Source organism: Pavona decussata, unplaced genomic scaffold, assembly GCF_977016875.1.
Source record: "Pavona decussata unplaced genomic scaffold, jaPavDecu1.1 SCAFFOLD_375, whole genome shotgun sequence".
NCBI classification, from domain to species: domain Eukaryota; kingdom Metazoa; phylum Cnidaria; class Anthozoa; order Scleractinia; family Agariciidae; genus Pavona; species Pavona decussata.
The window spans coordinates 454,286-477,139 of record NW_028145750.1 but is presented as its reverse complement, the minus strand read 5'-3'; the positions used below and the strand labels follow the sequence as shown (position 1 = coordinate 477,139).

Here is a 22,854-nt window from a genome sequence, read left to right as displayed (position 1 = left end):
CTAATGTAGGCGAATATTTGGTAATTACTGGTAACTGGTTCCACATGCGGGCAATCAGTCACAAAAAAGAGAGTTGTGTATAACTTTGCGGTTGTAGGTAGGATGCGCAACATTTAAGCCACTACCACGCAAATTATTTATTTATTATTTAGTTATTCTGGAAGAAAAAAAATGGGAAATATAATTCCGACCTTGCAGCTTAAAACTCTTAGAAAACTCTTAACAACTAAGGCAGTAATAGCATGTTTTCCTACCTGACTGTTGCAACATAACTGACTTTATTGTGAAAAGGTTCTCCAGTACATTCGCAAGAGGTCTTCGTTCAAGATGGCGGGACTGCATGCCAAAGTCCTATCGTGTCTCCGGAGCTAAATAGGATTTCATGTACTAATCATGTGATGCGACATTTCCCTATCTTGCAAACGATGACAACAAGGAACGAGAAAAAAAAGGCTTAATAAAATTGCTTATTGTAAAGTTCAACGTCAAATCTTTCTGAATGAGCTTGTTCTCATAAGTATAGCTTTTGTGGGGGCATCACAGTCCTACCTTATCTGGTGACATATCTTTTGGCACTGCAATGGCAGTACTGGATCCCAGCCTGGTAGCTATGTTACTTTCCTGTGAGGTCTGTTCGGTCCTCTGGACTTGCCCATATGTAGCTGTTTGTTAGGGGGTGTGCCTGGCTGTGTATTGGGTTTCTGCGCGTTGAGGATATGGGCTGTTTACGACAGTTACACTTTGTCTGATGTGGGACCGATTTCGTCGATAAGTAGCACTTGCGTTGTTCGATCTAACGATATAAGATCTTGGCTCTTGTGCTGGCTTTACGATTGTGTCGGGTTGCCAGGTTTACTGCGAATGATGATCATACATGTGGACAGGCTGGTCAGTTTCTAGCGGTTGTTTGAATGGCCCAGACAGTTCTAGTTGTATTAGTGGGATTGTCTATCTTGCCTCTTCATTAACTTTTCTCTTGTAGTTCCACAGCCTGGTAAGTGGCACTAAAGGGGGGGCTACCAAAAAAAATTGAGTGAAAGAGGGGGGGGGGGGGTCACCAGCAATAATTGGCTAGTAGGGGAAATTGAAAATGGCTCAACACAGAAACAGATGAAGAAATTGAATATTATTTCAATTTTATTTAATACGATTTTCCTAACCACTTTTAATTTGTTTTACATACTGAGGTCGAAATCTGCATTTCATATTAACAACAACTGAGGAAATGAAGCATATCTGTTGGAAAAGCAATAATGAATATAAACTGAAGTAGACACCTATGTTTGTACAAGTTCAAATTAATATAAAAACGTAACAGTCTCACTATTGAATCATCCGTGGGGGAGTAGTTTTTTATTAAGTGGTTGTACTCAGAACTATATCAATAGATTGTTTAATGTTCTGTTTAATAGTACTCACTTTTATAAAGACTGTTGATTAGTAAATTATTTGAACCCAGGAGTATCAGTAGACTCAGTAGTATGCCTAGTGTGAACATCCAGATTAGTTTTTAATAATAGAACTGTTGTTGGTGACTTCAGTTGACGGTAAATCTGAGCCGTAGCTATAGGCCATCTTCAGAAAAGCTTGTAACTGTCATTTTTAATAGCAGTACTTTAACATCCAGGCGTGTTCGCACGAACCCCCTTTGAAGATCAATATAATGGCCGAAGAAAAAGCACAATGAGGAGGTTGAACAACTACATGGCGTGTACCATGCGAGGGAGTAGAATGTCCGCCCTGGTTCTAATGCATATCAAATATGATATGCCTGTCAATCTTGACGAGATAGTCAATTTGTTTGAAGGCCTACACCCGAGAATGATGCAGTTTACCAGCTTGGTGTATGACTATCAGCAGATCACATAGCTATCAGAACTTGACAGGGCGCGGAATGTACATTGAACTTTCTTGTTTAAGTTGAGACAATTATGCCGCAGAAATGATGTATATAGCTTAAAAAGCGGCTGTAAAACAAATTTGTGATTTGCCTAAAATGGGTCTCAAAATGCAGGAAATGAGGTTTCTGGGAACCTAGATTTTCAAAAATTTCTGGGGGAGCATGCCCCCGCACCCCCCTAGTAAGAGCGCCTCCGGCGCTCAACAAACACCCCTATCTAACCCTTACCTACACGCCTGATATCTGTGTGTCCGCTGTTTTTTTTCTGTTTAATGACTCGTAATCGTTGATTGGTATGCTTCGATCCGTATTTTGTTAGTCAGATCTGTACGTGTAATAATTGTTTCTACTCGAAGGGGAGTAATTCCACGTTAAACATTCGCTTGATTAATTTTTATAGTTCCTCTAAGAATCTAAATGGAAATTTAGGGTTTGCCGTTGCCGTAAACGTGTTGTTATCTATAAAACGTTTTTTTTAAACAAGAGAAATCTTTACCTAAGCAGAGAATGGTAACTTTTTAATAGTACTGTAAAGAAATCACAGTAACAATTACGTTTATCTTTGATATAAACAGTACATAAGCGTTTTGCTAAAGTTAGGACTATGATTTGTTTCTGATTGGGCGGGAGGTGGGGGGGGGGGGGTCATCAGAAAAAAATAGTTTCTGCTTGGGGGGGGGGGGACATGTGGAAAAAATTGCATGCTAGGGGGGGGGGGTCATACAGTTTCGTAGAGACAATTAACCAAATCCCACCAGCCCCCCCATGCTCATAAAAAATGAACGGTCCCTTATTTTGATTTAGCTAGTATTAATCCAAAATAGTCTTATAAAAAAAACTGTACCTTTTTTGATACAGCATAAGATCTAGTCAATACCTTTTCGTCAAATTGTTCGATTAGGGCTTTCCATAAAAGCAATAAAAACATTAGACTTAGCAACTTTGAAATAAATAGCAAAAACTGAAATTTAGACACGCTATTTTGGAGGTGACCTGTTGCCATGGTAACCCCTATGACATAGCCTTAAAGTATTGCCCAACAACCGAGTTACAATGATGTTTTTCGTTTGCCCATGTAATCAGATACCTTTTTTGGTAATTTTTCATCATTTCGCGAACACTACAACAATAAAAAGCCTAAGACCACAAAATATTCCCTGAATACGAAGCTTGATATACGCTTTTAAGCGCGTGTTTTCGCCAATGTAACTGGAAACGCCAGAAAGACCCTGGTAACGAGGACAATAAGAATGATACGACTAAAGCCTGGAGGGCACTCTTTGACTCGGTGGCTACCCTATGAGATCTACGCTGTTGTTGACCCTTACGCTGTCAATATCTTGACAGGGACAAACCCGGTCTAATACTTTGAAAATACTGGCCCGGCAGTATAGCGATCGGATTAGCTCATTTTAGTTATTGGCCCAATCTGACTGCCTTAGTCGTGTAATGATGATTCTTCATTTCAGTTTCATACGGCAAAACTGACGACATTTGAATTATGCTAGTATTAATTTCAATTACATTTAGACCCCAAATGAAAAACTTTCTTCTTGGCTCCTGATGCTGATTGCGAAGCAGCCTGTTTTCTTTAGAGCTTTTTACAGCGCAAAGCGCACAGTTGTGCGTACAATGATTTAATTGAACCCGGAAGTGAAGGCATGCAAGACAAATGGTGTCAAGTTCAATGACAACGTTCCATACATGGCCTTATTTGGTATAAAATGACGTCAATAGAAATGATACCTGGTATTAAATAAGCATTAATTACCGCTAACGAACTTCGTTTTTCTTATCACCTGAATGCTTGCAATAACTTGATACTCTAAGAAGAAGTTCTATATCGATCAAACATAGTGATCAAGCTTGTTTGACGCTTGCAAATCAAAAAATTGTTACTATTTATCTTGATTTTCATGGAGCAATAGGAGCACTCCGGGAGTTTTTTCAGCCTTTCGTTCAGAATTTCGAACAGAAATCCAAGCCGGGAAGTACAAACCATGAGTGTGTCTATTGATATCGAAAAATTCCCAAATATGTTCTCTGTTCTGAAGGAAATTCAAGATCAGCGAAATTTGAGAGCATTCAACGCCATAGCACCTGAGATTCACAAGAAAGTCACAAGAAAAAGTTCATCGCCAAACAAACAATACAATCTAGGACGCCAAGCCAGTGATTCCTCTGCCTACCAGCGTGGCCGTATCTCAAGTGCACCAAGTCCCACGGTAGCTAATAACACACTGCAATTCGATCGACGACTCACTCCTGCCGCACAGAAGCTGAGCAAGGAAGAGATGGCTCTGCTTGAGAAGGATATTCTGCAGCCACTTGATGTTTATCCCTTTCTACGTCAGATTAGAGATCAAACGCTGAGCAAAGAGGAACTGTTCCAGTGAACGTTTCAGGGACTCCAAAAAATTATTTCGAACGAACGAACGAACGAACGAACGAACGAACGAACGAACGAACGAACGAACGAATGAACGAATGAATGAATGAATGAATGAATGAATGAATGAATGAATGAATGAATGAATGAATGAATGAATGAATGAATGAATGAATGAATGAATGAATGAATGAATGAATGAATGAATGAATGAATAATCTTATACATGGCAAACGATAGAAATAGCACTTAGAGGGTATAAATAATTTACGAAATTACTTCATTGCTGTAAATAACTGGTCAAGAGGCAGGCAGTTTTAATAACGTGGTATATAGTAGTGTAAATGTAGTTTGGGTGTGATAATCAAGTCCTGTATCAGTGTACGTTGTTGCTATGTGATTATAATGTGTGGTTATGTAACAGTTACATAAACATCGACGGAAATAATTAAAGTTGAGTGTTATCATAGAAACAAAAGGTACCTTGTTTGGATAACTACGGCTCACAGTCTGCGAATCACCTGTTTTGACAGGTGATCCAAATTCTTGCTTTGTAGTAGCATAATTAGTGTGATAAGTTAGCCTAGCCCTAAACAAAGAGAGAATTATTCCAGTGACATTGTCAGAAATCTAACCCGAAAGAACACTACTCGGAAATGACCACCTTCCGCAAGCGACCACTATTAAAAATACCCCGGGCCAGTGGATTTTTTATACTTGGAAACTCTCGTAGGCGACTGTGTCACCCCCTTTAGGGCCAATAGTTTGACAACTCGTGATCTAATCTAACCCCGGACGCAAACTGAATAAAGGAAAACTATTTTACGTGCAAAATGTTCACTGCTAGAAATTGTTTTTTTTTTAATAATCTCAAGACTTAAAAAAAAACGGTTTTAAATACTTTATCTGAATATCAAGAAAGAAATCAGGCTAGGTTGCAAGAAAAACTGACTACCAACGGACAGAAAACGGATTCGAAAAATACTCACTGAATTTAAGAAACGCACGCACGGTGGTAAGAACGGTGGCCTATGGGGACAACCCCTAAATAAACCATTATAATTAACCATAATAATTTTTATTCTAGGATACCTTTCTATCTCGTGACATTTTTTTTTTTTTTCTCGTGATAACTTTTTTCCCCGGGTAATTTTTTCCAAACGAAAACGCATTATTGTGGACGGAGTGTAAATGTATATCCACGCCAGGTCTTTGTTCAAAATATGTCTTGTACATTGTTGTATTGAAACTGAACTATCTCGACGAAATATTGGTCAGTAAAATTAACATTATAAACACTTAATATGCCCTCAGAGTGCTACGTCCGCAATGTGCCACGAAATAGGCCGAAGGTTTTTTTTTTTTTTTTTTGACAGTAACTAGCCGGCTTTAACGATCTTTCTTCAAAAAGGTCACGTAACAAAGTTAAAAAATCTTAATAGTTTCTACATGTATGGAAATCCATTGTTTGCCTGTGAGGACGACGCTGCATTTTTCGTCTTGGGCCTTATAAGCACACCCACTGTTCTCGATATCTACGTTCTATCAGAATTACGAACCAGAAAGTTTTGTAAATTTTCGTAATAATTGGGCCACCATGGGCTTCGCAACAATCACCCTGAGCTGTTGCCAGGTGAGTAAACTTTTTGATTAAGTTGTAAAGTAGTTGGCTAACGCATGGATACACTGCAAATATCCGTTTGTTTGCTTTTCACCTGGCTCAATTTAACAAATCGACGTCAGTTTTTATATGCATGTCCTCTTATCGATGATAAATTTCGTCATAACATAATCAAAGTTGTTTTCGATCCAGTATTAAAAAAAACCGATGCTCTCATTCAAAATACGAACACAACGTCAAAATGCTTAACGTTTTCGCCTTTGGCGTCTTTTCCGACTTTTTATCCCTCTGTCTTAGCCAATGAGTGCGGGAGAAATTTGACAGTTGTTGGAAAAATACCTTTTCGTAGTAAAATCCGCCGTTCCCAAAAGTAGGTAAACATCCAGGTGCAGGGTTTGTACAGGAAAAAGACCAAAGGCTCCTTTGAGCCAATTCGTGAATGCAGAAGTGAATAATTGTAACCATAACGCAGTACTCGCAACAAAGTACGTTCAAACATTACGATTCGTGGGCGACATGCGGGAATGAAGTGTGACCTGAGAGGTATAAAACATTGTTCGCATTGTGTTTGGTTGTCCCTGGACTCAAAACATAAATTCTTTGGGGCCTTTGGAGTGGTTGGCTTTTATAGGAGAAAAAAGAAATGTCTTTGATATGTACGAAGGTTCGAACGGGATTCCATGTTGAGTAATCTCTGTAAATCTGAATAAACCGTGGTTCAGTTGTAAACGTTCTCACTAAAATCTTCTGTTAACGTTTTGAGGAGTTTGGAAGGGCTATATGGTGTGCCGGTGATAGAATGCTTCTCTCCCTACTGATTTGTTTGTACTGACCGGGATACAAATTGTAGCCAAATGTACGGAAAATATAAAACGCCGGCGATTACATACCTTCGATCCCAGTTGCAACCCTCTAAATTAAACAGTTCACAGCTTTTCCCATATTTTAGACATCATAACGAAAATTATTTAACACTGAATTTCGGAGGGTTTTTGTTTTCGTATACAAGGGTTGTAATTCCTTACCAGTTACGGTTCGCTGAATCGTTAAAAAAAAAAAAGTGGCTCTATGGGCTGTGTTTAACTAACGTCATCCTGAAACAAGAATCAAAAGATCAATTTCCCATAAAAGCTGTATTTTGGGAAGTCTACGTAAAGCAAAACAAGCTAAAGATTGTAAAAGGTCGCAAAACACCATAGGTTGTCTACCAAAAGCTGGCGAAATCCCAGAATAATTCCAAAAACATTTCCCAAGGAGGAAATGGGGGGGAGAGGGCATAGAAGAAAATGTGGTCACTAGTGGTTGATATGTTCTCCACTGTGTATTTCGCTATCAAAAATGGGTGGAAAATGCATAAAGGACATTATTCAACTATTCTTTTATTTTCGTTCACTCTTCTACGAATCCTACACACGCGCAATACTATTGACAGGCATGTATTTTATTTATTTTCTTCTTTTTATTGAGTGAAGATTGAAAAGACGCAAAGGAAGATTTTCTGTAATTTTCTTCTTGCGATATGCACAATACGAGCACATTCTGCGTTCTCTCGACAAGTTTTGGACATGGTTTCAGTTTGAAGCCAACATGAAATGTTGTCTTGACGGTTTTGAGAAAATAAAATTCCTTTGTCCATCTGATGCAGTCTATTTTTTGTTAATAATCAGTTTAAATGCTGTCATAATACGCTTTCAATTTACACAGAACTGTGGCCTGCCTGATGAAATGCAACAAATTTAAATGTCTTTCTTGTGCACAGTTAATACCTTTAAAATATATTGTTTCAGTAGCGTAGCCGTAGTTTTAGACAGCAGCAGAAAGAGTACTTAAAGACAGAAACAGGGTAACCACAACACCAAGACACTACTCCATTTCAATCCCTTTGTAACCTTCTTTCATTGTTTAAGGTCGGCTTTGAAAAAATTTTGGACAAAATACGAAAATTACGAGTGGAGAATCCGGGTATCGATCCCGGTACCTCCCGCATGCGAAGCGGGCGCTCTTCCATTTGAGCTAATTCCCCGACACACTGATCAAGAGCGAATGGTATGAGTTTGACTTAAAGAATAATTACAATCACTACAGGAAGTACATGAATGAACTGAAAGGAAATTTCGAGATTTGTTGAGGAATTGTTCCAGCCATGGGTTGGATATCACATACGTTCATTCATAGAAGTGAAAATATCAGTACCCGCAGTAAAACAATTGAATCGCATTTAATAAGGGACTGCATGCAAGAAGAACTGTTTGTTTCGCCTATATTTTAAAATATCTTATCTCTAATATTCCAACTCAATATGTTAGTTGGCTCTCATTGTTTTCTTTCCCAAACGTTTGAAGACTTGTTAGAAAAAAAAACCTTGTCAAGGGGCACTTTCACGAAGATTTTGCCGTATTTTGGTAAAAACAACTCAATATATGACTTTAACTTCTTTTCTAACAGGAAATTACTCCTAGAAAATATGAAATGACCTCTACGAAGAAGAATAAACTATAATCTGTTGCTATTTATTTGTCCAAAATACTCAGAAGGAACTATAAAAAAAGGCCAATTTTTTCAAATTCTAATCCATTTCCATCCTAGCCATCCGCAAAGAAAGTTGAATGATACTAGTTTCTTTGCACTAGTAAAGAAACTGGGCCATTATTTTAACGTTTATATCCAAACAAATGTTTTTTGGTTATTCAAAATGACATACAAAAAGGTAACTCTGCCCCCTTAAGTGTCCTTAGTGTAGGTAGAAAACCTACCGACTGAGCTAACGGACCAGACACAACAAAACTAGGCAGTTTCTCCATCTTGAACATTATTTCTTTATACTTATTTTGAATCAGTGAAGCCGATGTAGAACGCCATAATACGTTTTAAACTCGACTTTAATTTTTGACAAGCAGAACGAAAGGTAACTTTCTCTCAACTTTTTAAATGCAAGGGTCAAAAGGAGGCCATGACCTTTTCGGTCATTCTTATTCTAATTATAAAATCTGCAAACGGCATAACCCATCACTGCAGATGTGCAAATGTGCAGGTGCAAGTGTTATAGTATAATACAAGATGCAAATGTTAAAAAGTGTCCAGGGTCAGCGTCATTCAGACATAATACTTCCGCGATTAGACAGGGAGGCAGGCAGCACGGCCTTTAAGGGGTAAACACAGTCCACCTTAACTTTTAAGACAGCCTTGTGGTATACATGACATCAAAGGCTTTGTCTTTTCGCTCCCATCTGCACAAAAACCAGCGAGTTACTACATTACTCTGTGAGCAGCGCACGCCATTAGAACTAAACAAAACTTTTGTGACTAAAAAATTTTCCGTATCTCGTTGTTATAGAAGTAGGAGCAACAGCTAAATTTCAGATCTAAGTGATAGAATTCAAGCACTTAAAAATATATAATTTTTTTGGCAAGGTCAAAACAGTGTCGTCCCCGGGTGGGCTTGAACCACCAACCTTTCGGTTAACAGCCGAACGCGCTAACCGATTGCTCCACGGAGACATCGATGGAATCTTGTGAGTATTAAAGATTGACCCGAAAAGAAGAGTTGGCTGATAAGGCACGCCTCAGGATAAACTAACAGATTTTAGCATTATCATCTAATTTAGCAGTACGACAGAAAAGGATTAACTTTCTAGATGTACGATCCACAATGTATACCTTCCCCGTGATAAAGAAAAAATGATTGGCACTGGAATGTCAGTTTTGCTTTCAAACAAAGACGTTAAATTAATTGAGCAATTAAGCGACGATCAGACTTGCACAATATAAATCGGAATCAAATCAAACAGTCTTAGATTAAGAAAACGATTGTTTTCCAGTTTTTTTGGCCAAAAATAATGCAAAAACACGTCACCTTAACTCTAACTAGTAAGTTTCCACCACGTCCACGGCAGTGCTGCATATAACCAAAAGTCCATTTCCGCTGGCTGAAATAAGGCTAACATGTTGTTTCATGTTTTGCGTCGAAAACGTTGCCGTTACCACGGTATGAATTTGTTACCAGCGAGTCTCTTGTGCCCGGACACAAAACGTTCTTCAGGTGAGAAGCACGCCGTTGGAAAGTATTGTTAAAACTACTCTTCAGGCAATAGTGTGGTCGACAATCGAGACTGTTATCTTTCGAGGCATTAGCTCAAGTGGTAGAACGCCCGCTTAGCATGCGGGAGGTACCGGGATTTTGTATTGTAAATTCCGTAATAAATTTTCATGTCACAAAAGTGGAAACAGCCTCTTCTTTCTGCAACATGAAAATTTGTTGCGCGAATTGAAGGTTGTATACGGGCAGAAAAAAAAAAACAAAAACAAAACAAAACCGAAAAAAGAATCGCAACTTTCCACGCAACAATAGTGTGGTCAACAACCGAGACCGTTATCTCTCGGGGAATTAGCTCAAATGGAAGAGCGCCCGCTTTGCATGCGGGAGGTACCGGGATCGATACCCGGATTCTCCATTTGATGTTTTTTTTTTTTTTTTGTACTGAGCGTAATGTTTCAAAGACGACCTTAAAGGCCAAGTAATACATGCAACATTTTCTTTTGCTGTCGGGCAACAAATTTTGTACTTTAAATTCCGCAATAAATAAGCGGACGCTCTTCCAATTTAGCTACTTTCCCAACGCGCTTAGCGAAAACGAATCATACGAAACGTTACCAAATTTAAAAATAGGGAGGGAGGACTTCAGTGCCCGCCGCCAAAACTGACAGAACACTCATGTGGTGGCAACATGGGCCCGGCTCTGACTTAGGAAAGGGAATTGGTAGATCTGGTGGGCAATTTTTTCAGTTAAACGTTGGACACTGTTACAGACCTCCATCAGTGAAAATGCTTCTGTCCATGGTCGGTGAATAGTAAAACAATTCAACGGACTATAATGAGGGCCTCAACAGGAGACAAACTGTCTCGCCTGTATTGATATCTTATCTCTAATAGTTAAGCTCCATATATAAGTTATCTCTCATTGCTTTTCTTCCCGAAACTGCGTCCCCCAACTTTGTTTCAGCACTTGTTACTTAAGGGAACAATATCTAGACGACAGTGCTACCATACAATCTCGTAAAAAAATATTGACATTCGTCGTTTTCCTTCGTGGAAGTACGAAACCTGTACGAGTTGAAACAAGTTCTCTTCAACAAAAACATTCGAAATTGTACCAAGTAAGGGAAAAAAATAATGGTCCGTGTGAGGGTCGAACTCACGACCTTGGCGTTATCAGCACCACGCTCTACCGACTGAGCTAACGGACCAGACACATACAAAACAAGGCAGTTATCTCCATCTTGAACATAATTTCTTTATACTTGTTTTTTGCTCACTTAACCTGATGTGGGATACTATGAAACATTTTAAACTCGACTTAATTTTTCGACAAGTTACAAAAAGAAAAAGTTATGTTTTTCAGACTTTTTGAAATGCTAGGGTCAAAGAGAGGCCATGATCATTTCAATCATCCGCGATTAGGGTGGAAAGCATCCAGCACGGCCTTGAAACTAAGGGGTAAACACATCCAGTCCACGGCAGCTCTGTTTTATCCATAACATTACCAGCCTTGTCTTTTTAATTCTAGCATTTGTGTCATATCAGGATCAGGCGGAAGCCGTTATTCGGTAACGGCCAAGGCTAACATTTTGGCAATGAGTGGAGAGTCGTATCTGACCGGCACTGCCTACGTATTGGCTACAGGACTTATTTCGGACCTTATCTTTGTACAAACATCGACAATATACAGGACAGCCGGTTGGCTCTCCAAAAGAGAAAACAGTGCCAATTTTACGTTCACGAGTAACCTTATAAGCCCTGGATTGGAATAATCTCTATTGGTTAAAACTAGTTTCTTGCTGGCAAGTCGCTAGCCACCTCAATAAAAGAAGTAATGATATGAATCCATTGTGTGTCAAATCAAACTTGTATCTTGTTCCCATCTCCACGAAAAGAAGCGAGTTACTACATTATTCTGTGACCGGTGCACGCTATTGGAACCAAACAAAACTAAAAAAAATAAGATTTCCGATATCTCATTGTTATTGTAGTAGGAGCAACAATTAAATGTCACATCTGATAAAATTCAAACACTGATTAAGACTTCTTCTGGCAAGGTCAAAAGTGTCGTCCCCGGGTGGGCTTGAACCACCAACCTTTCGGTTAACAGCCGAACGCGCTAACCGATTGCGCCACGGAGACATCGATGGAATCTTCCGGGGTTTTAAGATTGTCTGAAAAGGAAGAGTTGGCTGATAAGCTACGCGTCATGTGAAATAAGGACATTTTAACATAAAATGTAATTTACCAGTACGACAGAAAAAGATTAACTTTTTAGCTGCACGATCTGCAATGTATCCCTTCGTCATGCTAAAGAAAACGTTATTGGGTTTGGAATATCAGCTTTTCTTTCCAAAAAATATAGACATCACATTAACTGAGTAGTAAGCGACGATCAGACCGAGTAACTTACTTCTCTTCCAAAGTTCTTGAAACGAACGTGCCCAGAATAAATTGGAATTGATGCACCGAACTTAGTAAACGAGAGGTTTAAATAATGCAAAAGAACCCCACCTTAATTCTCAGTGTTAAGTTTCAGCCATGTCCACGATAGTGCTGCTGTGCATAAAATCAAAAGTCCCTCTTCGGCTGAAATAAGGTAAATAGGTCTGTTATTTCCATCTTTTGCGTAGAAAACGTTGCCGTTACCACGGTATGAATTTGTGTCCAGCGAGTCTCTTCTGGCCACAAAAAGTGCTGGTGGTGACAAGCACGCGGGTGAAAATATAGTTTTAAAAAATGACTGCCAGCAAGGCCAGTACATAGCTGGGCGAAATTCCTTGTCTAAATAAGAAATCAAATATGGACTTGTCGGATAATGTCTTCGACTGACCTTTTTAGTCAGGCGAAGAGATGTCTTATAGCAGTTAGGCAAGAATTTAAGGGACCAAAAGAAAGTATTGTTGAAAACTACTAGCTTCTACCCTTCGGACAACAGGGGATTAGCTCAAGTGGTAGAGCGCCCGCTTAGCATGCGGGAGATACCGGGATCGATACCCGGATTCTCCACACGCCGTCTCTTTATTTTTCTCCAAGACCTGTTTACAGTCTGAAATTGTCCTTTGGTCTCCAAGACCTGTTTAAAGTTTGAAAATGTCCTTTGGTCTTCCTTGTTTTCACCTAATTTGGCTTAATTGAAGAACCAACAATTTTTTTTTGTACCACATGAAGATGATCTGATTCTACAACATTATCTGAACACTACAAAAAATGCGGTTTTAATGTATTAAACAAAAGCCAATAATTGAATTATTTGACCAACAGTGAATTACAAGCCAAGCTTTTTTGGCAAATAGTCAAAGAGCTGGCAATTCTGTTCCAATTTTGACACGGTTAAGCCCCTGTTTTCATTTCATATCATCCTTCAGCACCTTATTTCTTCACACACGGCGCCGTAGCTCAGTTGGTTAGAGCGCCTGTCTAGTAAACAGGAGGTCATGGGTTCAAATCCCATCGGTGCCTGATATCTCGTCTTACCTTTTTCGTTGTGTCGTTTTGGAGGGAAATTCAAAAATGTCTTGATATTTTTTTTTTTTTTTGAATTTTTGATGCAACATTTCACTATCTATGAATTGAACAATTTCGTCTTGGTCTTTTACATGGAAAGGTGACGATGCAAAATTGTTTTTTGGTCACAATGAAACTCCCTATCAGTAAGTCGAACCTGGGATTACTTGCTATTGCAACAGCTGCTTTCTCATACTACGGGTGATTCCAATTTTCTAAAGGTTTGTTTCTTACTGTGCATGTATGTGCTCTTTATAATGATCTCAGAATCCTTTCAGGTCCGTTACTCTCCACACCAGACACCACTCGTCAAACCTTACTTTTCAGGGAACGTATTTCCTCGAGGAAATCTTCATGTTCAGCTTAATATAAGCGCGCAACGACATAGGCCTGGGTGTAACTTTATTTTCGTGTGTAATACCTAAAAACTAGCTGGTGAGCTGTCTCACTAAAGGTAAGCGTATGTACACAATAAACTTGACTTGACTTGACTTGACTTGACTTGACTTGACTTGACTTGACTTGACCATGATACAGACCTCCATCAGTGAAAATGCTTCTGTCCGTGGTCGGTGAATAGTAAAACAATTCAACGGACTACAATGAGGGCCTCAATAGGAGACAAACTGTCTCGCCTGTATTGATATCTTATCATTAATAGTTAAGCTCCCTACATAAGGTATCTCTCATTGCTTTTCTTCCCGAACCTGCGTCCCCAAAAATTCTATGTAGGAAACTTTGTTTCAGCACTTGTTATTTAAGGGAACAATATCTAGACGAAAGTGCTACCATATAATCTCGTAACGAATTATTTGTTGGCTTCACACTACAAGCTAAGTTAGTTTCAAGTAAGCACTTGATTCAAATGCACTTGAAAATCTCAAGCCGCACTTTAAAAAACATGGCTTCACACCTGGTGACAAAGTATACACTTGAGGCACAAGCTGTCAATCATCGTTCGCGGTAAAATCAGAAATGCGACTGCTCGCCGGAAAATCATGGAGCCTTTGCAACGGAAAAACGTTTTATGTTGTTTACTCTTTATTTTGTCTTTAATTTTGACTCAGAGAGTTTTAGCATTACAGGAAATGCATAGGTACTTCATTGTTTTCGAGTACTTGGCGACAAAACAAAACAATAGGCGACATCTTCTGAACTGAAAATCGATGGTTCAGGCTGTCTGTAAAGATGAAATTCAAATAAGATCGTAAGTTTAATTATTTGTATCGGCTTTTCCTGGAGTCCTCAAACTACGAAGCGTATCTCCAGCCATCCATTTTGGATTTTTTTTTTATTAATTTTAGTTCACGGCAAAATGTTAATCTGTCCTGGCACCACAGCACGTGGCTTTCAGTTGGTTTCCCTTTTCCTATTGGTCAAGTACGTTCTCAAGTGTGGTGTTGGCCATACTTGGCCGCGTACTTCGGCTTCTTTGAACTACGAACGTTTCCATGGTCACTAAGTAAAGCTCAAGTTGGTAGGTTTTACCCCTTCACACTCAAGTAGGTTTCAAGTGCACTTAGATTATACTTACAAGCTCTAGTGTGAAGCCCCCTATTGACATTCGTCTTTGTCCTTCGTGAAAGTACGAAACCTGCACGAGTTGAAGCAGGTTCCATTCAAGAAAAACGTTTTAACTGTAACAAGTAAGGAAAAAAAAATTTGGTCCGTGTGAGGGTCGAACTCACGACCTTGGCGTTATCAGCACCGCGCTCTACCGACTGAGCTAACGGACCGCGGTTCTCAAATCTTTGAAAAAAACACGACGCACTTGTTTACACTTCCGAGATTTATTATTAATTATTATTAACCTTTATTTTTCTAAATCAGTTAACTTGATGTGGAACGGTAAAAGAACAGCAAAACAAAAGGCTTAAATCTCAAAGAGGAGGTCTAAATGCAAAGACGGAAGGGAGAGGAAGCAGTCACCACTGCCTTTAAAGCGTTTAACTGCCATAAAATGAAACTTTATTTTTAAATTAAAACTTTATTTTGAGGATACTGAAAATGTAAGCAGGACCTGCACATAAATGAAATTTCTTTGTAATTGGCTGGTAGAAATTTTCTTAAATGTGAATCACAAACAAAAAAAGGCGATTCATCCATTCGCCAAATGCCAAAACGTTATCTTGTTCCTTGAATTCTAGATTTGGTTACACAAACATAAAACGCCCGCCTAGATACAACAAACTACAAGTAATGAGGTGCAGAATAGAAAATGGGGGTTAAATTTCAGCAATGAGTGGAGAGTCATATAATTATTATAATCCCCACCTGTTTTCTGGCTAAAGGACTTATTCCTGACTTGATATTATTACGAATCTCAGTAATCCGGAGGAGAGATTGGGGGTATTTTGTTCCTCCTTCTAAAATCTTTCTTGTAGCGGAAGACGCGCGCGCACCATGGGTAAGAAAATATGGTAATCCGTCAATGCGAGAAATTTTGGTTTTGCTTATGACGTCACTGTCCCTCCGTCCATACGATCGTCCGTATGTTCGCTCCTCCATGTCAGCCAATGTAGAATACCACACTCAAGATAACCCAGTGCTGCAACCCGCGGTTTTTGGTCTTTTTTCAGCGGGAAGTTGCTTGCCTTTTAGAAAAACACGGACATTTTAAAGAAAGCTAATTTATGTATTCGTTGGATATGTGGACAATGAATGAATGAATGAAGGAAGGAAGGAAGGAAGGAAGGAAGGAAGGAAGGAAGGAAGGAAGGAAGGAAGGAAGGAATGAATGAATGAATAAATGAATGAATGAATGAATGAATGAATGAATGAATGAATGAATGAATGAATGAATGAATGAATGAATGAATGAAATCAATGAATGAATGAATGAATGAATGAATGAATAAATGAATGAATGAATGAATTAACTTTATTTACTTACGGAATTTACATCAGTAAAAAAATACTGCTTTACAGAAAAGCGGCGTGAAAGGTAATGCAAGTTATTCAACGGTTAAAATAGACTATAAACAGAACTTAAATGACAGCGAGGCAACTTATTTGTTTTTCAAAAGCAGATAGAGTGGGAGCAGTCCTAATATGACATGGGATGGTGTCCCATATCTTTGCCCCAATGAAAAGAAAACTGCTGCTTTTAGAAAATTCAGTGTTATATTTGGGGAGGAGAAGTCTACTTTTACTATCTCATAGCGCATAACTACTGTTGCTTTTTTCAAAAAGGTTGGTGAGATAACCTGTAGCTTTGTTGTCTACAACTAAGCTTTGTTGTGGACATAACGATTGCTAAATATTTTTCCTGCTAGTTTCCAGGTCGTCCCATCTTAATTCCTTTCTAATATCAACAGACCTTACATCGTAACCCTTTCGGGTTTTAATTCTGGCCGCTCGATTTTGGAGTATTTGGAGTCTCGCGGTTAGAGTTTTATTTAAATTACCACATACTACGTCACAGTAATCAAAGATGGGTTAAAAAAGCGCGTTGTATATTGTTAGAAATGTGTCTTGGGGAACATACTGACAAGCCTGTTTTAACGCAGCTAGTCCTGAAGAGACAGGTTTAGTTGCTCGAATACAACCCCAAGGGACTTAAATTCCAACGGCATCAGCTAAGCACTTTTAGCATACCTCAGTGACCGACTATCACGTAAACGCACAATCTGATTGGCTACACAGGTACCGTCTATCGATCGATAGACGGCACCTGGAGCTGTTGAAAATGGCTTCCCCTTCGCGTTTTCGTGACGTTTGTGTTGAAGACGTACAAAACGTTTTGCAAAGTGCCATTCCAGAAAAAAAAACAAAGAAAGAAAGCTACAAAGTATGGAATAAAGATTTTTAAAGGTAAGTGCAGAACAATTTCCGAAATAAAATGCTTTATTTAAAACCAACAACAAATTACGCGTAAGCTTACTGAAGTAAGTAAACAAAACAAAGTGGTCAAAGAAAAGTAACAATTGCGGTTCTTGTTTTGTTTTAGACTGGTTTTCAACCCAAAAAGAAATTACAACACCCATTGAACAACAAACCAAAGCCGAAATAAACACGTATTTGCAGAGGTTTTATGTGTCAGTGAGACAAACAAACGGCGAACCGTTTAAAGTTTCTTCACTTAAAGCCATTCGAGCGGCCATTGATAGATATTTGAAGCACAGTTCTACTATGTTTGAAGCAAGCACCTATTAACAAGCCGGGGTCCATCGTCGGTGATTATGAATTTAAAGGGGAATTATCATGGTGTTTTTTCATATCTTTTGTTAAAAATGATGAAATAAGACCTTCAACCAGCTGCCAAATAATTCTAGAATGACAAGAGAAAAGAAATCAACTCAATTCTTGAAAAGAACAATTCGTGATCTGTTCTAGCGCATTTTGGAAACAAAAATGCGAAACCTTGAAAAACATTAGCCCTAACCTTTTTCAAGTTTGAATCCATACCGACCCACTCTTTCTCTGGCCAGAGGCACTAATCGACAGTTTCATTGTACTAGGATGATAATTTAAAACAAACTTGACAATTATTTCGTTGTTTCTGCTGACAGACAAACATTTTTGGGTTTTGAAATGACAGCAAATTTGCGTGATAAAGGCAAATGATACGCTAAATGCAGTTTGTAAAAATCTGGTGAGAGAGGGAAAAGTTCGTCCAGTTGTTCATAAACTACCATCACAAGCGAGCAATTGCAAAAGCTTTTTGAAAGTGGTCAACTGGGAAATGCAGATACAAAAGATCCTAAACAATTACAGCAAACCGCGTGGTTTTACACATACCTGTATTTTGGGAGGAGAGGAAGAGAAAACCAACGCAGTCTCACTCCAAAGATGTTTATCCTCCTCCAAACACCCCAGGGTAGATGATATTTCAGGGACCGCGGAGCCAGGGGTGCTGGGGGGGCATCAGCCCCCCCAATAATTTTGGAAAAAAAAAATTTTTAATTGAAAAATTACTTTGAAGCACTAGAATAGTGCTTCAAAGCACTATTCGTGAGATAGAATTACTTTGAAGCACTAGATTTAATAGTCTCGTCCATTGAAGAACGTTTTTATCAGCCTAGTTTCGAAGCATATTCCAATATGGAGTCTCTTCTGCTACGCGTTTTGAGCTCGCAAGACGTACCCTCACAAATGGACTACATGAAAGAAAATTATGCTGACGATGTAAGAACTTTTTTCCCAACTCGAAATTTTGAAAGTGTTGATCAAGGATGCGCATATTAATTGCTTTGCCGATGTTTGAAAGCGGTTTAAAAGAGTCTTACTGATCACGAGAGACACATGATAACTGAGGTTATTGTTATTTGTAAACTCCTGTTGGTAAATCCTGCCACAAGTGCTACACATGAGCGGTCGTTTTCCATAGCAAGAAGAGTGAAAACGTGGTTGCCTGCTAACATGAAACAGCAACGTTTTAATAATGTAGCTTTATTGCATACTCTCAAGGCAAGAACAGATAAAATTCGTCTTCTAGATATAGCGAATAAATTTGTCCAGCGAGTGAAAGCCGTTTTCGCAACTTTGGTAGATTCACTGATTTAGATTTGTCAACGTGCTAAAAAGTAATTATTGGGATTTTCCTTGTGTTGGATGTTTTGTCATTTTAGTTCAAATTTGGTGTTTATTAGCCTGATAAATAATCAAATAATTCACTGTGTCTGCTATATTGGGATGCATTTTTAGCCATTCTAGAGGCATTTATTTTGCCTTCAGCATTTTATTTAGCCCCCCAATCGCAAAAGTGCTGCGCGGTCCCTGTATTTTGAGCTGCGACGAGAGTTTCCGGGGGCGGTTTTGACGACAAAAAACCACCAGGGCGGCGTAAACGACAACACCGACGAAGCAGACGGGAAAATGTTTGTCAACTCTTTTCCAGAATTTGAAAATGAAAAGGACTTTGAAATTGAGCTTAGTTTGAGCTTAACATCACTTTTTCTTCTACGGTTTGCAAGTTTCTGAGACTGCGTGATGTATGGCGAGATCACTGTGTAGCTTTGTTTTAATTGATGAATAAACTTTGATGAATGAACTTCGACGGGTGTGTGTGTTGACCGATACGTTTTTAGTCTCGTCGACACTCGGCCGATACCTTATCGATACTTTACCGATAGTCTGCCGATACCTTACCGATAGTCTGCTGATACCTTACCGATACTCGGTCGATACTCGGCCATACGATTTTTAGTTTTGGAGTTAAGACTGAGCGCGCACGTGCAATTGAATTTTTCCGGTGTGTAATTTACGCTACATCAAAGATAGCTCGCCGATAGTTCACCGATAGTCTGCCGATAGCTCGCCGATAGTTCACCGATAGCCTACCGATAGCTCACCGATAGGTCACCGATAGTTTACCGATAGATCACCGACACTATCGGCCGATAAATAGACGCTCAAAAGGCCGAGTATCGGCCGAGTGTTGGTCGAATGTCAGCCGAGTGTCGGTCGACTATCGGTCGATATGTCGACCGATACTGAACCGACATTCGACCGACACTCGGCCGATATGTCAACTGAGTATGGACCGCTACTCGGCCGATATATCGGCCGAGTAGCGGTCGATACATCGACCGAAAGTGTCGACCGACCCTACCTACAGTAAACATGATCCCAAAACTCTATGCAAATATCACTTTAAGAGTGAAGAAAACTATCACAACGCGATAAATAGCGGATTCGGTCGTAAATCTCTACCTACAGTGTAAACTACTTTTTGATATTTTTTAGACCCCCAGCTCTTATCAGATAGCTCAGGGCCCAGTTGCTCGAAGCATGGTTAGCGCTAACCCGGGTTAAATACCATGACAACCTATAGGTTTTAATATCACTTAACCAATGGTTAGCGCTAACCATGCTTCGAGCAACTCAGCCCAGAATGTTAGTTCTATTAATTTTTTTTTTTTTTGGGGGGGGGGAGGGGGTACCTTGCTCCCCTGTGTAACAGTTAACATTGTAATTGTTATTGTTGGTAAGTAGTCTGCTGCATATGCACTGAAAATATATATAACTCCAGAAAGGATGAAGAATTTGTAAGGTTATTACGTTTATACGATAACCATAAGCAGACTTATATAAATGCTATTTAAAAAGTAATTGTGGAGCTTCATTTTTTTAAACGAAACAGTAATAGCCGGATTTTTTATTCGTGGAATGACTCTTTCGGCGGGAGTTTGTTAGAGGACCACACACAATTGTGTTATCGGGCCGGGAAATGGCCAGTATATATTTGTGGAACGATTCTTTCGGCGAAATAGCCCCAGTGATTGACCAGTAGACCAAATCTCCTAGTAACGGTTAAATCGTCGACTATTGGAATAACATTAAGAGCTTAGCCGCCACGCCTTGGCTTCAAAGAAAACCCTTGGTTACCAAGACACTGGAAATACTTTCGTGAAAGACCGATAGGACTGTTTGTTTGCGAAATCTATGGGTAGAAACGACGAGAACAGAAACAACATTACTTCACTGTAAGTTTAATTTGACTTTATTTGAGAGAAATTAAACTTAATTTACTCGAACTGCATATTTTCTATAGCTCATGGTATAACTAAAAAATTAACGAATATTGTGACATTGGAACAAAAGTCCTGTAACCAAAAACAAGGCACTCAGGGTAAGAAACACTCGCTCATCGAAATAAACACTAAAGGTGCCCATGAAAAATCGCTACTAATTCTCTACAATATGACAGAATCTCATTTCGCAGGGTTCCGCGAAAAGCGAAAATAGGTTATTACCTTTTCGAGAGTATAATTTTCACCACTTACACTATGTAGAAATTCTTTCATCCCGAAAAAAGGACACACGAAAGTACGAAAAAAGTGAGACAAGCAAAACAAGACAAGCTGTATCATTTGTTCTGGTTCAATTTTCTTGAACGTTGCACACTTTAAAAAATAATCAAAATTACGCAAAAATGGTAATAACATAGTGGCTATGCCTAGTTACTTTACTTAAGGGTACTTTAAAAACTTATCGAACATTAAGCCATCCTAAGGAGCGGTGGTAATAATGGTAAAACAAAAATCTTAACAGTGCCGAGGCACTTATTAGAACTACTTGGTCTGTTCACAACTCTACACTACAACATTGGCAAACAGTTACTATTCCGTGTAATCAGGCTCCTGGTGTAATTCAAGTTTAAACTTCGCAATTCGCACTCATTCCTGTAGTGACTTCATAATTTAACGCCCCTGTACTAGTGAAGATGTACCTTGCATCTCTACTCTGCAAATTAACCACATAAAAACACATTTGTCAATTAAACGTTATTCAGAAATGAGATATCTTGTCACCAAAATAAGCTACTCTCTTTGTAATTCAGGAGAATGTACTTCAATTCCTTTATTCCTCAACCAAATGAAGCTTGCTTTATCGAAATATTTATGAAACGACTTGATTTCCAAAAAATGACATTTTTTCCCTGATATTCGTTTTAAAGGCTCCTTTCTGTTTTGTTTCTTTTGGTCTTGTATAAGCCTCTTAATCCCATTTAAAGTAACGGGTAATCTGTCGCTGTTCACATATCTGGACGAATAGGTTTCTAACCGTCTGTGCACTGGTTTAACTGGCTTGCCTACAAGCTTGAGCGGGAATTAGCAGGAAATTGGGGAGCCAGTTTTTTAATTAATTTAATCTAATCTTTAATTGAATTAGCGATTGCTGAAAAAGGTAACGAGTAGCTTGTCTAGGGAACTTTAGCCTTTACAATGATGTCAATACGACCGAGGATATGAACATAGGATGTGACAGACGCAGAACAGGGAAGCTAAGAATAATGGATTTGACGAAGATGAACATGATGATTTGCAAAGCTCTAGATCTACAAAAAACGTTTAGAATCTATCAAAAATTTCTGAAGGCTAAACAAAAGTGAAATAAGACTTTGGAAAGAAATCACAGGAACACCATACAGAAGCCATCGCAACTGGGTTCGTCTAGATTCCTTGACTCATCTGTTCAATAGTTGTCCTAGTAAGTGTGCACTGACGGGAAGGTGAGGAAATACAATTTTTGTCGAACAAATCATGTTTCAGGGTTGAATTGCCTAAGGCAGCATGCCATACAGCTGGACGACGATCTCCAATACAAAATATAACATTTCTAGTTAGTAATTATGCCAAACTTTAGACTTGAAATGAGAAAGGCTGGATCAACAGCGAATATCCTTAGTAACATATTCCCGATAACCTTACAAATGATATTGAAAAACACCTCTTTACATTAAAAAAAACGTTCAGTTCGAGCGTAAGCAACAATTAGGTCGTTATTACCACGGAGCCTGTACTTTAATCGAGCGGCAAGTGTTGTCGGACAAATACTAGACAAAAAAGTAGAGACTAATCTCTTAACTAGCTTAAACATATCATACACAATTTTTTTAGTGCTATGTCTATAATTTCATTTAACCCAAAAAGTATCAGCCAACAAACTTTCTCGAC

At 38.9% G+C, this 22,854-nt stretch overlaps 1 protein-coding gene and 7 non-coding genes across 8 annotated transcripts in view; 2 read left to right on the top strand and 6 right to left on the bottom strand.

The window, feature by feature from the left end:
- Positions 1 to 7,860: 7,860 nt before the first annotated feature.
- Trnaa-cgc (transfer RNA alanine (anticodon CGC)) lies at positions 7,861 to 7,933 on the bottom strand. The gene has a single exon. It is a non-coding gene; the product is annotated as a tRNA-Ala (tRNA).
- Positions 7,934 to 9,334: 1,401 nt separating this feature from the next.
- On the bottom strand, positions 9,335 to 9,408 carry Trnan-guu (transfer RNA asparagine (anticodon GUU)). The gene has a single exon. It is a non-coding gene; the product is annotated as a tRNA-Asn (tRNA).
- Positions 9,409 to 10,288: 880 nt separating this feature from the next.
- Trnaa-ugc (transfer RNA alanine (anticodon UGC)) lies at positions 10,289 to 10,361 on the top strand. The gene has a single exon. It is a non-coding gene; the product is annotated as a tRNA-Ala (tRNA).
- Positions 10,362 to 11,081: 720 nt separating this feature from the next.
- Positions 11,082 to 11,154, bottom strand: Trnai-gau (transfer RNA isoleucine (anticodon GAU)). The gene has a single exon. It is a non-coding gene; the product is annotated as a tRNA-Ile (tRNA).
- An 860-nt stretch (positions 11,155 to 12,014) lies between these two features.
- Positions 12,015 to 12,088, bottom strand: Trnan-guu (transfer RNA asparagine (anticodon GUU)). Its single transcript has one exon. It is a non-coding gene; the product is annotated as a tRNA-Asn (tRNA).
- A 1,246-nt stretch (positions 12,089 to 13,334) lies between these two features.
- Trnat-agu (transfer RNA threonine (anticodon AGU)) lies at positions 13,335 to 13,408 on the top strand. Its single transcript has one exon. It is a non-coding gene; the product is annotated as a tRNA-Thr (tRNA).
- Positions 13,409 to 15,116: 1,708 nt separating this feature from the next.
- Positions 15,117 to 15,189, bottom strand: Trnai-gau (transfer RNA isoleucine (anticodon GAU)). Its single transcript has one exon. It is a non-coding gene; the product is annotated as a tRNA-Ile (tRNA).
- A 5,771-nt stretch (positions 15,190 to 20,960) lies between these two features.
- Positions 20,961 to 22,854, bottom strand: part of LOC146452249 (uncharacterized) — a 42,015-nt gene continuing 40,121 nt past the window's right edge. The window contains exon 18 of the mRNA XM_085098082.1: positions 20,961 to 21,640. Coding sequence (XP_084954208.1) covers positions 21,636 to 21,640 — 5 coding nt within the window. The 3' untranslated portion in view covers positions 20,961 to 21,635. The remainder of the gene's footprint in view (positions 21,641 to 22,854) is intronic.